At 61.0% G+C, this 13426-nt stretch overlaps 1 protein-coding gene across 1 annotated transcript; it reads left to right on the forward strand.

Annotated features, from left to right (window-relative positions):
- The first annotated feature begins 8668 nt into the window (after positions 1–8668).
- LOC136570451 (serine/threonine-protein kinase pim-1-like) lies at positions 8669–11482 on the forward strand. Its single transcript, XM_066570922.1, is given in 7 exon segments — positions 8669–8761; positions 9623–9922; positions 10016–10028; positions 10031–10065; positions 10309–10681; positions 10909–11085; positions 11352–11482. Coding segments are annotated over 7 exon segments (1122 nt in total).
- The last annotated feature ends 1944 nt before the right edge of the window (positions 11483–13426 follow it).

The raw sequence follows: 13426 nt of genomic DNA on the forward strand, positions 1-13426 counted from the left end.
TCCCTTTGCCAGCCCTGGCATGTCAGGCCTCGAGCCTGCTGCCATGCTCCCTCGCTGCCCCTCAGGGGCCTGTCCCCACAGGCCTGGGCTGCCTGGGTGCTGCTGGCCAGTGGCAGTGGGCAGAGGCAGAGCTGGCAGCCAGCTCAGGTCCCCACTGCTGCCCAGGCCCGGGTGCTGTGTCTGAGACCCCCCTGAGACAGAGCTCTAACCCCACAGAGCTGCTTTCACCATGTGGAAGAGCATCATGTGCTCGCCCAGGACTGCAGAGCCAACGCTGCTGATCCTCCTGCATGTGCTGGGCAGCTGGCCCATGCACAGCACATGCACCTCCGACGGGGACAAAACGGGTGTCTTTGTCCTGGCTGTGAGTTTCTCTAACTGGCCTTTGCTGGCCCCAAGGCCGCCTCTCCAGCAGCTCTCCATCCCCGTTCCCCCACTGCATCTCCCTGCTGCAGGCGCTGTGCTGAAACCTGGCCCAGGGGCAGCTCCAGGCCCAGCAGGCCCCGTGCTCCCCCTGCCAAGGTCTCTCCAGGCCTCTCCCTGCCAAGCTCAGGCCCTGCCACACGGACACCTGGGCACTGAGCGCTGTCTCGGGGCGCTTTGTCCTTTGCAGGCAACCGTGGTGATGTGGAAGATCCTCCAGGTGCCCTGTGTCCCACATATGGTGACGGTCTATTTCCCCCGCCTCTTTGTGCATCTGCTCTTCCAAGTGTTCCTCAGCACTCTGGATATGCCAGAGGAGGTCGAGGCCTTCTGGAAGGGATGCCAGGAGGAATACGGCCTTGCCACCAGCCCCAACAGGTGCTCCATCCCACTCCTCCTGTCCCTGCCATGTCCCTGGGCAGGAGCCAGTGCTCCCAGCGTCACCTGGCCTTTGCTGTGCACGCAGGTTTGCAGTGCGGACCCTGAAGTCCCTGCTCTGCCGCATGCAGCACAAGGATGTGGTGGTGGCAATTGAACGCAAACATGGCTGGGACACGCTGTTGTGTGCTGACACCCACCACTATGCCGTGGCTCTGCTGGCCAGGTGAGAGCCCCTTCTCCCCACAGCCTCTGACATTTGTGCTCCGGGCCCAGGGAGCTCCACACAGTCCCCGAGTCGTGGGCCAGAGGGCCTTGTCACCGAGGGATGGCCAAGCCGACTGGAAAAGGCTGGCAGAGGAGGGTGCCCAGCAGGAGCTGCCTCCCAAATAGCCCAGGGGCCCTTGCAGGATGCTGGGGAAAGAGCAGAGCTCTGGGTGTCAGTCCTGGCAGAGCTTTGTCCCCCTGGCCCACAGGCTTGGCTCCTTTTTCTCCTGCCAGGGAGATGTTCTGTGTCTCCATCCCCTTGTGCTCCCGCATCGCTCGCTACCTGCTGCGGCTGCTCAGCACACAGGAGCCACGCTGGGAGCTGCCCGCCCTGGCCTTCCTTGTGGAGGTGAGCCTGATGGCCAGTGCTGCCTGGCTGAGCTGCCTCCCAGCTCTCTGCCCTCTCGGAGCCGCAGCTGACTGGGACGCTGCCCGCGCCCTGTGCTGCTGCCCAGGCCCAGGCCTGTGTGGCTCCAGGCTGCTGCCGGCCGGCTCCCCTGTCATTGCCCTGTGCCTTTCAGGTCCTCCAGTTCCTGGACTTGAGTCAACGTGGTGCTAACAGAGTCCTGCAAATCTTGTCAAGGCAGCTGCAGAGCGAGTGCAGAGAGAGGCGTCGCCTGGCGCTCAGGGCCCTTCTCGAGCTCATTGAGGAGCCCTTCATGGTGAGAAGGGGGCAGCGGCTGAGGCTGAGCTGGGGAATGCAGTCACTTGGGCTTGGCAGGGCTTTGGGTGCTGGGGCAGCTACTCCCAGCTCTCCTGCCTCCCAGTTCAGCTGCCCCAGTGCTTGGGGACAGGCCTTTGGCCTCTGGGCCCTGCGGCAGCAGGATGGCATTTCACAAACTTGTCTTCCGCACAGACCAAAAAAATGTGGAGCCTGACTGAAAGTCTTGTGCAGTTCCTGTGGGACGCAGATGGAGAGATAGTTAGCATGACAGTCATGCTACTGAGCTTTATCATCTTGGACAATGACACGCTGATGCCTGGCCCCATCACACTGCAGCTGCTTGAGGCGCTCCTGCCACTCTTTGACCACGTAAGGCTCACTGCCCCCAGCCACGGCCACTGGCTGCTGCCCGCACACTGTGTCCTGTGCATTTGCAGGCCTGAGCCAAGCTGAGCCCCGTGCAGCCGCAATGCTGAGGTCTTTTTTCTTGCTTCCATACAGAACAATTGGCAGGTTCAGCTGCTCTCCATCCTGCTCTTCCGAACATTGGTGACTCTTCCAGAAAGGGAAAATGAAAAAAAGGCCCTGAAGACACCCCTGCACCAGAGCCTGCTGCCCCTCTTCTTCCACTGCCATGATGGCAATCAGCTAGTGGCACAGGTGAGGACTCGTGGGCTGCTGCTGTCCCCCTGGCAGGGGGCTCGGCTGCCTCCTGGCCTGGCACCTGCCAGGCTGCAGCCTCCTGCAGGCCTTGGCACAGGGACGTGTGTCTTGCGCCCTGGGCTGTGGGGCCATCTCCGCGTCTCTGCTGCTCTCCAGGCTTCTCAGGAATCGCTGCTTTGTGTGGCCAAGTTCCTGAAGAGGAAGGATCTTGAAAGACTGCTGAAGAGCCAGAATCTGTGGAAGTTCAGCGAGTGCCTGGTAAGGACGGCCTGGAAGCCCCAGGCTCAGCCCAGAGAAGCCCACTGAGGGAGGTGCACAGAGTGTGGGGCTGGCGGCTGTGCCCCTGCCCGCTGCTGCAGCCAGAGGCCTTGCAGGCTCTTCTCCAGGCTCCCAAGGGCCCGAGCAGGGGGCCGATGGAGCCCCGGCCCGGCGGGGCTGCAGGGCGGGCCGGCACCACGGCTCCCCGGGCAGCAGCCGGCCCCCTCTGCCCCCTCCCCTCGGGAGCCCTTGGCCAGCGGCTGCTGGCCGCGCCTCAGGGCTGTGCGCCCAGGGGAGGCCGGGGCCGGGCGTAGGCAGCGCCCGGCCCAGGGGCTGAGCCTGCGCCAAGCCTTCCCTCCTGCCGCTCCCTCCAGCTGGCAGAGGACAGGAGCCGAGCGGCCGAGCACCTGCGCCAAGCCCTGCCCTACCTGCAGAGCCCACAGGAGTCCCTGCGAGCGGCGGCCATCAGGTTCACGGGTGAGCCACGAGCCCGGGCTCCCTCCCAGGCCCGGCCCGCCGCAGCTCGGCCCCAGCCCCACCTGCTGCCCCGGCAGCGCCAGCCGGGCCCGGTGCTGTGGAGCCCCGGCTGGCCTGGGCATTGCTGCTGCCACCCTCTGGCAGCCGTGCCCTGGGGTGGCAGCGTGTGCCAAGGGCCGGGCTGAGCCCTGCCGGGCCAGCAGCCTGTGTGGCCACAGCGCCGGCAGCGCCGCTGGCAGGGAGCTGTGCCGCTGGTGCCCTCACAGGCTCTGTGTTCACAGGGATGGCCGCGCGGCACCTGAGGGGGAAGAAGGAAGAGCTCCGGCTCATCTACAACGGTGAGTGAGGCCGGCGGGGGCTGCCGGGGGAGCTGCAAACCCTGCCCCGGCTGCCGAGGGCTCTGCTCCCTATGCGCACCAGGGCCGGCGTGGGCAGAGCACACACAGATTTCAGGGCCACTTGGGGGATTCGTGGCCAGCAGCTTCGGGCTGGTCCCCTTGGTCCCTGATCCCTCCTGGCCATGGCTAGAGCCGGCTGCCATGGCCCTGCCAGGGCGCTCTCCTCGGCTCCCCGCAGATGCGGCATCTGACCATGGCTCTGTCCCTCTCTCTTTCAGCCCTTCATCACCTGACAGAGGACACCAGCAGTGCCGTGTCAGACGTGGCACTTGCAACATTGGATGTCCTCCAGGCACTGCAGAGTGAGCCATATTCCGTCTTCCAGAAGCTGCAAGATCAGCTCCGCAGGGCATGGAGGACTCGGCCTGGTCTCTCGGCGCTCGGCTGGCTGCGCTGCTGCAGCTCTGCAGAGAGCTGATGCCAGAGGCTCTGTCTGCTGGGACCACCTGAGCCAGGGGGAATTTTCCATTTCTTTCAGATTGTTCTTTTCTTCTTTCTGGTTGTTCTTTAGTATATCAATATAGAGTTTGTTATAATACACAGACTCCCAGGAGCTTTCTTCTGCTACCCAGGCTCTGCAGGGCTTAGGGGAAAAGGGGGACAAGGGTGCCTGGGCTCGGAGAGCTGCCCAGGCGTGCAGTGTTGCAGGGAAAATGGCCAGAAACCCCTTGGCCTTTGATGGTTCTGTGGAAGCTTTTGTGCTGGTGACAGAGCGGCTGGGCAGGGCCCGGAGCTGTGGGGATCCCTGTGAGAGCGGTGCCTGGAGATGGCCACAAGCCCTGTGCCAGGCAGGGAGCGCCCTCTGTGTCCTCCTGCCCGCGTGCTGCTGGCTGGATTGCTGAGGGCTCCCGGCTGCCTCTGGATGGGGCTCCTCTGGAGCTGCTGTGGGGCTGTGGCGCTGCTGCCGGGCAGCTTGGCCGGGCTGGGGCAGCCCCTGAGGGGCTGGGGCCATGAAGGGATGAGGGGCTGGGAAGCCCTGACAGGACACGGCAGTGGGAAGGCACGAGGGGGATGTGTGAGGGAGTGGGTGGCTGTAACATTGGCTGGAGGGGGAGTGGGTTGGAGACAGCGAGAGCACTCACCCCGATGTTCATGTGGCAAACAGAGAGCGTTTATTCTCAAGCCCTTCCTTCTAAAGGGCCTTTGAAAAACCCAGTCTAGATAATTTCATTGCTCTGATCTCTATGCCTTGTCAGATTCTGGCCAGTGAAATGCTGCAGCCCTGGGTGAGATGTGACTGGGCGAGGCCCCTGGCAGTCAAACCAGGGCTGGTACATTCACACAGCACGAGCCAGCCTGCACTGTGACACACGGCAACAGAGTGCAAGGCACAGCTCCGGGTGCTCCCCAGGAACCTCAGCTCTGGGAGCCCTGTCTGCCTCAAGCTCCAGGGGCTGCAGTGGGAGCCCGGCTGGGCTCTGCCCTGGGGCCATCCTGCAGGGACAGCTGGACACAGGGAGCATTCCCTTGCCACAAACAGCCAAGCCAGGGCTGCAGGGCAGCTGCTGCAGCCCGGACTGCACTGTTGTGTGCTGTGCTCTGGGGCTGGGGCTCCCCACCCAGGGCACTGGGCTGGTGTGCCACAGGAGACACAGAAGCTTCAGCTTCAGCCTAACTGAGGTGGGTGCGTGGGCTGGGAAGAGTGGGGAGGCTCAAGGGGATTCACAGAGCTCATCCTGCTGCAAGGACAAGGAAAAGGGAGAGGGAGCTCAGCAGTGAGGAGAGCTGAGGGCTGGAGAGCAGCTCTGAATGACACTAAAATCCCACTGGACCTCTGAGACATTGCTGCTCCTCAGGCAGTGACAGGATGAGTCCCTAAACCTGGGGCTCTGCCTTCCTCATGGTGAGGGGCACCAAGGAAGGCAACAGTGTGATGGAGACTGCACTGGGCTGGGAACTCACTGGGGGAAAAGAGGGAGCAGTTGGGAAGTAAAAGGCAGGTGGAGGAGAGAACCGTTCAGAGAAGGGCTGAGCTACAACTTGAGCAAGCTGAAAAATGTCATTTGGGGTCATCCCAGATTGATTTCATTTCCGAAGTTACTGAACAAGTTTATTTTCTGGGGGGTGTCATGTTTTCCCTTGGAGCTGTACACTCTGCAAACTTGAGCTGTGCTGCCAAAATGCTCAAGCAAGTCTGTGCTGCAGGTCACACCGTTTCGTCTTTGGCTGATTCTGGCCCGGTGCTGAGCTCCAGCAGAGCCCTGGCAGAGCCCAGAGCAGCCTCAGCACCCGCAGAGCCCGGCTGCAAGGAGAGAAAGCAGAAACCGCCCGTCAGCTGAAGGCTCCTGTGCCCTTGTCCCAGCCGCCCGCGGTGCCCAGGCCATGCTGGCCGTGCTCAGAGCGGTGCCCAGAGCTGCCCATCCCTGCTGCCTTTGGCACAGAGCAGGAGGGCAGGACATGTGCCCAGCCTGCAGCCAGCCAGGGCACATCCAGCCCTCAGCAGCTGCCCAGAGCAGGATGCTCCTGTGCTCGCTGCCATCTCCCAAAAGCTCTGATCCCACCCTGCCAAGCAGACAGGGACCCACCTCATGCCATCCCCCCCTTGAATGCTTCCTCTAGAAAAAGAAACATCAAATAATTGAAAATAGATTACAGACAATGGGGCAAAAAAGAAAAAAGGTAAAAAATCTTATCTCTACCAGGGGCTTGAGGAAGGCCCAATCCCTGCATGCCAGGGAAAAACCCACCCACGGGTGAGGGAAGCCCAGGCTTTCTCCCTTCCCCCTGCACTGCCCCCCATAATAACAGTGACCCCAAAGCAAAAAAGGGCAGTGGAGCAGCCCAAGCCCTTCCTTGCCTGCACAGCAAAGCAGCCCCTGCACAGCTTCTGGAGTCCCACCTCTGCTCCCACCATGGGGCTTTGTTTGTGTCGGGCTGGCTGCCCCAGCCCCAGCCCCAGCCCAGGGCACGGTGGGTGCTGGGGGCTGTTGGCAGGGCCAGGAGCCCACTCCCATTTGTACCCACCCCAGCCCATGCCCCAGCCCTGCCAAAAGCATCTGGGCAGCGGCTGAAGGATCAGCTGCACCCGCCCCAGCAAAGGGGGAACCTTTGGTTCCTGGCCAGGCTGTGCAATGCCCAAATCGGGAAGCATCCCCCTGTGTGTGGACTCATCTGCGAATTCCCTGTGGAGCCTGGTTTTGAAGAAGGTGCCCCAATCCAAGTCCATCATCTTCAGCTGGCCAGTGGCCAGGTCCAGGAAGAGGTTGTCATCCTTGGTGTCGTCCTCGCTGTCTCCAGCAGCAGCAGCCCCACCTGGTACAGCTTCTCCAGGGGTTCCTTCTCCTTCCCTGGTGTGAGACCAGGCTCTCACGGCTCTGCCCAGGGCCCCAGCTGTCAGGGAACCAGGACAAGCAAAACCAGCTCAGATGGCAGCCACCAGTGCTGGGCAGAGCAGCTCAGCTCCAGCACAAGGGCTGTGTGTTCCCATCTGATGAGCCCTATCAGTGACACGGGCAGCACAAAAAAGTCTGGGTTCCTTTGCTACTCATTGCCAAGGCATGTGTGGGGCTGTAACTTGCCAGGGCCCTGCATCAAAGTGTGCCTGTGGCTCTCTCCCTTCTTCTAGGGCAGATGAATATCCTGCATCCCAGGATGACAGAACAGCTCTTCCAATGAGGGCCTTTCCACGTCCAGCGTGGATAAACACAAGATCAGATCTTGGCACTCTGGGCACAGAAACCAGAAACTGCCGGGCAGTTGGAGAAGGCTCCTGTTGGCTTTGCCCCAGTATTCCCATGCCCAGCCTTGCTGGATGTGCTCAGAGCTGGGCCTAAACTTTCCCATCAATTCCCTGTTTTGGAGGAGAGCAGGAGAGCAGGACATGTGCCACCTCCTCAGCAGCTCCCAGAGCGGGATGCTCACGAACCCGCTGCTGTCTCCCAGCACTGGGATTCCCCCCGTGCCCAGAGATGAGGATCCACCTTGAGAGAGCCCTTGTGGCAGCGAGAGCCGATGGTCCCAGCTGATGTTCTGGCCCCTCCTGAAAGGGTGCTCCCCGCAGACCATCTGGTGCAGCAGGATGCCCAGGGACCAGATGGTAGCTGGCTTGCCATAGTACCAGCCAAAGTGGGTCCATTCTGGGGGGCTGTATGACCGTGTTCCTATGGAATACAGATGGAGTTCAGCAGGGGGATGCTGCTGCTCCCAGAGCCTGGCCCCAGCATCCCTGGGCATGCGGGGGCTGCCCCAGTGGCACACGGGGTGACCACTGCCCTCTCGCCAGCACCTGGGACTTGTGTACAGACTTGGGGTTGGGAAAGAAGCCACTGGTGATGGAAGAGGGCTGTGGAAACCCTGGCAAGGCCCAACCATGACAAGGAAGAACCCACTCAGTGCTGGTGAAAAACCATGCTGTTGTGAATTCGAATGAGGCCTGATTTTGAGAAGGAAATAGGCTCTCGTTTATCAAAACAAACTACAGAGGACAGGGAGTTTGAGATAAGCCCAAACTCCCACGCAACAACCCAAAGATAACAACATGTCCCAAACACACTGGGTTCCCCCCCATATAGTACCTCCCTCAGAAGGAGAGGAACCCCAACCCAACCAAACCCTCATTTTATAACCCCTCTCGGGTCCAGGATTGGTGGGGTTTGGATCCGCACGTTGATTGGTCCTTTTCCGGTGTTCTCGTTGATCCTTATCAATATTCATTCTGGACCAATCATTTTCTCAGGGTGTCGAATGATTGCTCAAGTCCCCTGTCCAATCACCTCCCGCCCCCCTTTGACTATCACCCCCACCAAACCCTGGACTTCCCCTCCCCAGGACCCACAACAAACACCCATCAACTCTCCCCAAAATAACAATTCCCAACCCAGCCCCAATTCAACACAAATTGAATGTAATAAGTAGCAGTACGTTTGTTCATTAATTAAATCAATAGCTAAATAATTATACAATATAAAAGCAATAACTAAATAGCTAAAACCGCTTGATTCTTAAATGTGCAGCCACACATGGTTGCTTGGCTTGCAGGAATCATATAGTGCTTTGGGAATTCCATGGTAAAGATATACCTTATAAGGAAAAGTTCACCCAGAGGTCACAGAGGAAGGCTGTAACAACAATCCTTAAACTCACAAGAATTGCTTAGGCTTGCAGGAATCGTATAGTGTTCTGAAAATTCCACTGTATAGGTATGCCTTATAAGGAAAAGTTCACTCAGCGGTTAAAAGAGGAGGACTTGGAGCCTTCATCCCACGACCACCAGAAGGCAGAAAAAGACCCCCTAGCAACTGAACGGGGAAGCGCAAAAGACAGACCACATCATCCCTGAACCCGGGAGAAGAAGGCAATAAAAGGCAAACCTTGGGGATAGGAACGGTGCGAGCCTAGAGGAGCGGAGACTCCCGGCTGCCCAGCGCTGGACTTTGCTTATTCTTGCTTGCATAATAATAATAATAATAATAATAAAAAATAATAATTGTATGATCCTTAAATCCAGTGAACTCGTTTATCACACCCATGAAATGTTTTGTCTCACGCAAAGAAGAAAGAAGCCACAAGCCAACACTCTTCTTTATTGCTACATTGTTTTCTTTGGTTACTTCTCTAATAGGAATGACTTTGGGGTGTGATTTGTTTGTTTCTCTCTTCCGTTCCTTGGGGCGCGCGGCGGCTCCTCCGTCGGGTTCACGGGGCAACGGAGGAACGGCCGCGAGCTCCGGCGGCTCCGCAGCAGCAGCAGAAGCAGCAGCAGACGCAGCAGCAGCAGCAGCAGCAGCAGCAGCAGCGCTTCTCTTGATCGGTTTTCAGCTCGACTTTTCCCTTGCTCCGCATCCCCTTCTCCCTCCCACTCACTGTATTCCCATCCCGTCCCATCCCGGGCTGTGCCGTCCATGTTCTGCCTCTCCCAGCCCGGCTGATGCTGCGTCCCGCAAGGTGCCCCTTGGCGGGGCTGCCCCGTCCCCGCCCCTGCCCGGCCCGCCGTGGTTCCGCCTGGGCTGGGCTCTCTCCGTACCGGCTGTGGCGCCGCAGGAAGAGCTGCTTGCTCTGGTGCTGGCGGAGCATCGCGGTCTTTTGGCTCGGCCTTGTGCGGGCTCTGGCCCAGCCCCGGCCCCAAACAAAGCCCCATCCGTGGTTCCGCCCGCAGCCGCTCCGCTGCCGCCCAGCTCCCGCCCCATGGCTGAGAGCGTGGCCAGCAGCTTCCCCGCTCCGAGCTCCGCCGCTCACCAGCTCGGCCGCCAGCCCCGAGCTGCTGCAGCCCGGGGCAGCTCGGCAAGCAGCAGCGCGCTGGGCGGGCGGGTGCCCCGGGCAGAAGAGCAGCAGCGCGGTGCCCCCCGCACGGGCGGAGAAGCCTCCCCTGGAGCAGCTCTACCGGCAGGGCCCGCTGCTGGGCAGTGGCGGCTGCGGCAGCGTTTACTCCGGGACCCGGCTCGCCGACGGCGCCCCGGTAAGAGACGGGGCCAGCTCGCATGGCAGCGGCAGGCGGCGGGCAGCGGGCGGTGGGCGACGAGCTCAGCCCACTGCTCACCTTGGCTCGCAGGTGGCCATCAAGCGAGTGTCCCGGAGCGCATCTCGGAGTGGGCACGGCTGGTGAGTGAGCAGGGCCAGCAGGAGGAGCCGGCGGGGAGGAGCCAGTGGGGCGGGCCGGGCGGGGCTGAGGCGAGGCCTGGCAGGGTGGCAGCCGGAACGCTGTGAGGGCAGCAAGCGTGGAGTGAGCGGGGGCCGCGCAGCGCCCCGGGCCGGGCCATGGCGAGCCGCGGCGGGGCCGGGCAGGGGCTGCCTGAGGCGCAGCGCAGCATCGGCCCCGCTGACGGCATCGCGGTCCCCCCGCAGCGCAACGGCGCCCTTGTGCCCCTGGAGCTGGCGCTGCTGTGGATGGATGGTGTCGTGGCCTGGCTCCACGGCGTCGTGCGGCTCCTGGACTGGTTCGATGTGCCCGAGGGCTTCGCCCTGGTCATGGAGCGTCCGCAGCGCAGTGAGGACCCCTGGTACTTCCTGCACGAGCGGCGGTTCCTGACGGAGCCCGTGGCGCGGGGGCTGTTCCCCCAGGTGCTGGAGGCCGTGCAGCACTGCAGCGGCCGCGGCGTCCTGCACCGCGACATCAAGGCCGAGAATGTCCTCGTCGACCTGGCCACGGGCGAGGCGAAGCTCATCAACTTCGGCTGCGGCACGATCCTCCAGGACACGTTCTACACCCGGATGTCAGGTGAGCCCAAGCCGGGGCCCAGCCGGGCAGCTGAGTTCCCCGCTTTGCTGGCAGAGGGGGAAGAGGGGGGAAGGAAAGAGGGGGAATCCTTCTTCAGCCAGCTGCAGCCAAGTTGCTTTTTGGCAGGGCAGGGGCTGGCTGTTGTGGAACGGGAGCTGGCTGGGAGGGAGGGAAGGAAGGCAGGAGGGAGCAGCATGGGCCTGATGAGCTGCGCCCGTGTCCCATAGGAACGCCGGAGTACAGCCCACCGGAGTGGATCCTCTTTGGCTGCTACCATGGCCAGCCAGCCACTATCTGGTCCCTGGGCATCCTGCTCTATGAGCTGGTCTGCGGGCACCTTCCTTTCCGCACCAACAAGGATATCGTCCAGGGCCAGCTCATCTTCCCGTCCCCGGTGTCTCAAGGTGGGGATGCGCCTTCAAGGCACGAGGGGAAGAACAGGGATGGGAGGGGCACCTGGCACATAAGCATCCTGCTCTTGCAGCTGGTGAGGAGGTGGATCTCCTGGGCTTAGCTGGAGGAGGTGGCACCAGTGCCTCTGTGCTGGTGTCCTCCGCAAGAGAGGATCAATAGGAAGCTTTTGGGTGCAGCTCTGAGCACTCCTGGTGTTGCCTGGGCACTGTGGAATGTGGGAGACCACGGACAGGAGCCTTCTGGTTTCTCTCTGCAGAGTGCCAGCACCTCATCAGGTGGTGTTTATCCATGGACCCCACACACAGGCCGTGCTTGGAGGACCTTTTTGAGCATTCTTGGCTGCAGGAGCCCTGCCTGGCCCAGGAGACAGCAGAGATGCATCCCTGAGCACAGTAGGATCCAGGAGCCCAGCAAGCAGCAGCGGCACGCGTCTCGTGGCACTGGAAGAAAACCCCAGAGCGTTTCCCTGCGGCCGCGGTGCGGAGAGAGCGCAGCCGAGGAGATGCTGCTTCCGCTGGTCCCCACGAGCTGTGGAGGGAGCGGCTCCGTGCTGCCCGTCCCATTGGAGAAGTGGTGGCAGTGCAGTGAAGGTGACATGGATTGGGACAGAGGAAACATCCCCCTGCAGCTCAATGGCATCGTGATGTCCCCGCAAGCCAAGGCACAGCTGGCGTGTTCTTCTGGAGCACGACGTGGAGCTGGGAACACCGTCCTGGACCTGGCCGCTGGCGGGGCAGAGCCAATTGGTTTTGGCTGCGGCCCCTGCATGAAGGACACGCTCTGCACTCCGATGAAATCAAGATGAGTCCCCAGCCGGCGCAGGGGCGGGGGGATGCTGGTGCTTCCAGGCACGGCAGGGCTCGGCCTGGCCACGTGCCGGAGGTTCCCTGCCCAGCAGCGCCGGGGAATATTAATTTTTCTGCTGGCCGCCGAGCTGCTTTTTGGCGGGATAGGGGACAGATGTTGTGGAAGGGGAGCCGGCTCCTGGCCTCGCTGACAGCTTCTGCCAGCCAGCCTGGCACGGGCTGAGGCGAGGGCAGCCAACCTGACAAAAGCATCCATCCATGTGGATGGGGGGCAGCAGAGGGGGGGATGGGTTCTGAAGCCGTGCAGACCCAGCTGGTCTGCTCCGCAGGCCCTTGAGGAAGAGGTGCGTGTACGGGCAGGAAAGGTGGGGATTTTCCCCACCTCTGAACAGGTTTAATTCTCACATGGAATGGTCAGACCCTCCTCAGGCCTGTGAAACGGTGACAGGTTTTGTGCTTTTTCTTGTTTCCAGGTCTTGTTTTGAATTGACTTTCATGCAATTGTTCTTTTGTTTCCCAGGAGGATTACACCTGGTGCCCAGACCGGACGGGGAAGCGCCTGCAGCGTCCGTGGAGCGCGTCCACTGCCAGCGCTGCCCCAGGGGCCACGGTCTGCAGGGACAGCCCCTTCCAGAAGGACGAGGACCTGGTTTGGGATCGGCTCCTCTCCTGGCAGCAGCTCTCCAGAGGTGGGCACCCGGCTCCACAGCTCGGCTGGCAGAAGGGCTCCGGGCAGATGGCAGCGGGCACACGGGCATCCCGCTCTTGCAGCTGCTGAGGAGGTTGCTGTGCCATGATTAAGCAGAGGAGGTGGAACATGGCCTGCCACGCTGCCCTTCTCTAAAAACAGAGAATGGGTCGGGAGGTTTGGGCTCTGAGCAGAGCCAGCAGCCTGGCCCGGGCACAGGCCATGGCGGGACAGGGGGACAGGAGCCTGCTGCCACTGACCGTGGCTCTCTGGTTTCTCTCCGCAGGCTGCCAGCACCTCATGCCATGGGAATGGCACCGCTCGGCCTGCCAGCCTGGGAGGGCTGGAGGGCGGCCGGTGTTCATTTGCTGTCAAAATAAATTTGTTTGGGTTTTTTTTGTCATTGTCATCATTAGAGTGTTTCTTCCTCCTTTTCCAAGCTTTTGGCCTCCCTTTCTCCAGGGTAATCTTTTTGTGTCCTTCCTCAGCCTCTTGATGGCATTTGGCAGGGGGGGTTAAGCAACGTGAAAAATTCAACAACAGCTCCTGTTGCCAACTGCAGCAGCTCCTTCAAGAGCCCCTTCCAGTGAGGTCTGCACGTGCTTTGCAAAAGGAAGTGCTTTGCAGCGATGGGGTTGTTGCCCTGCTGCAAAAGCTGGGAGGAAATCAAAAATGGCAAAATGCCAATTTGGCTCAACCACCACCCAGGTTCTTCATCTTTTCCCTCTGCTCCGTGATAGGCAGGCAGGGCTGGACTCCAGGAAGGTTCAAGTTCTTGGTGCTCCCTGGCATCAAAGTGATCCAGTAAACTCTTGTATGCAGGGACTGCAACAGGGC

This window comes from Molothrus aeneus, unplaced genomic scaffold (assembly GCF_037042795.1).
Source record: "Molothrus aeneus isolate 106 unplaced genomic scaffold, BPBGC_Maene_1.0 scaffold_34, whole genome shotgun sequence".
Lineage (NCBI taxonomy): Eukaryota > Metazoa > Chordata > Aves > Passeriformes > Icteridae > Molothrus > Molothrus aeneus.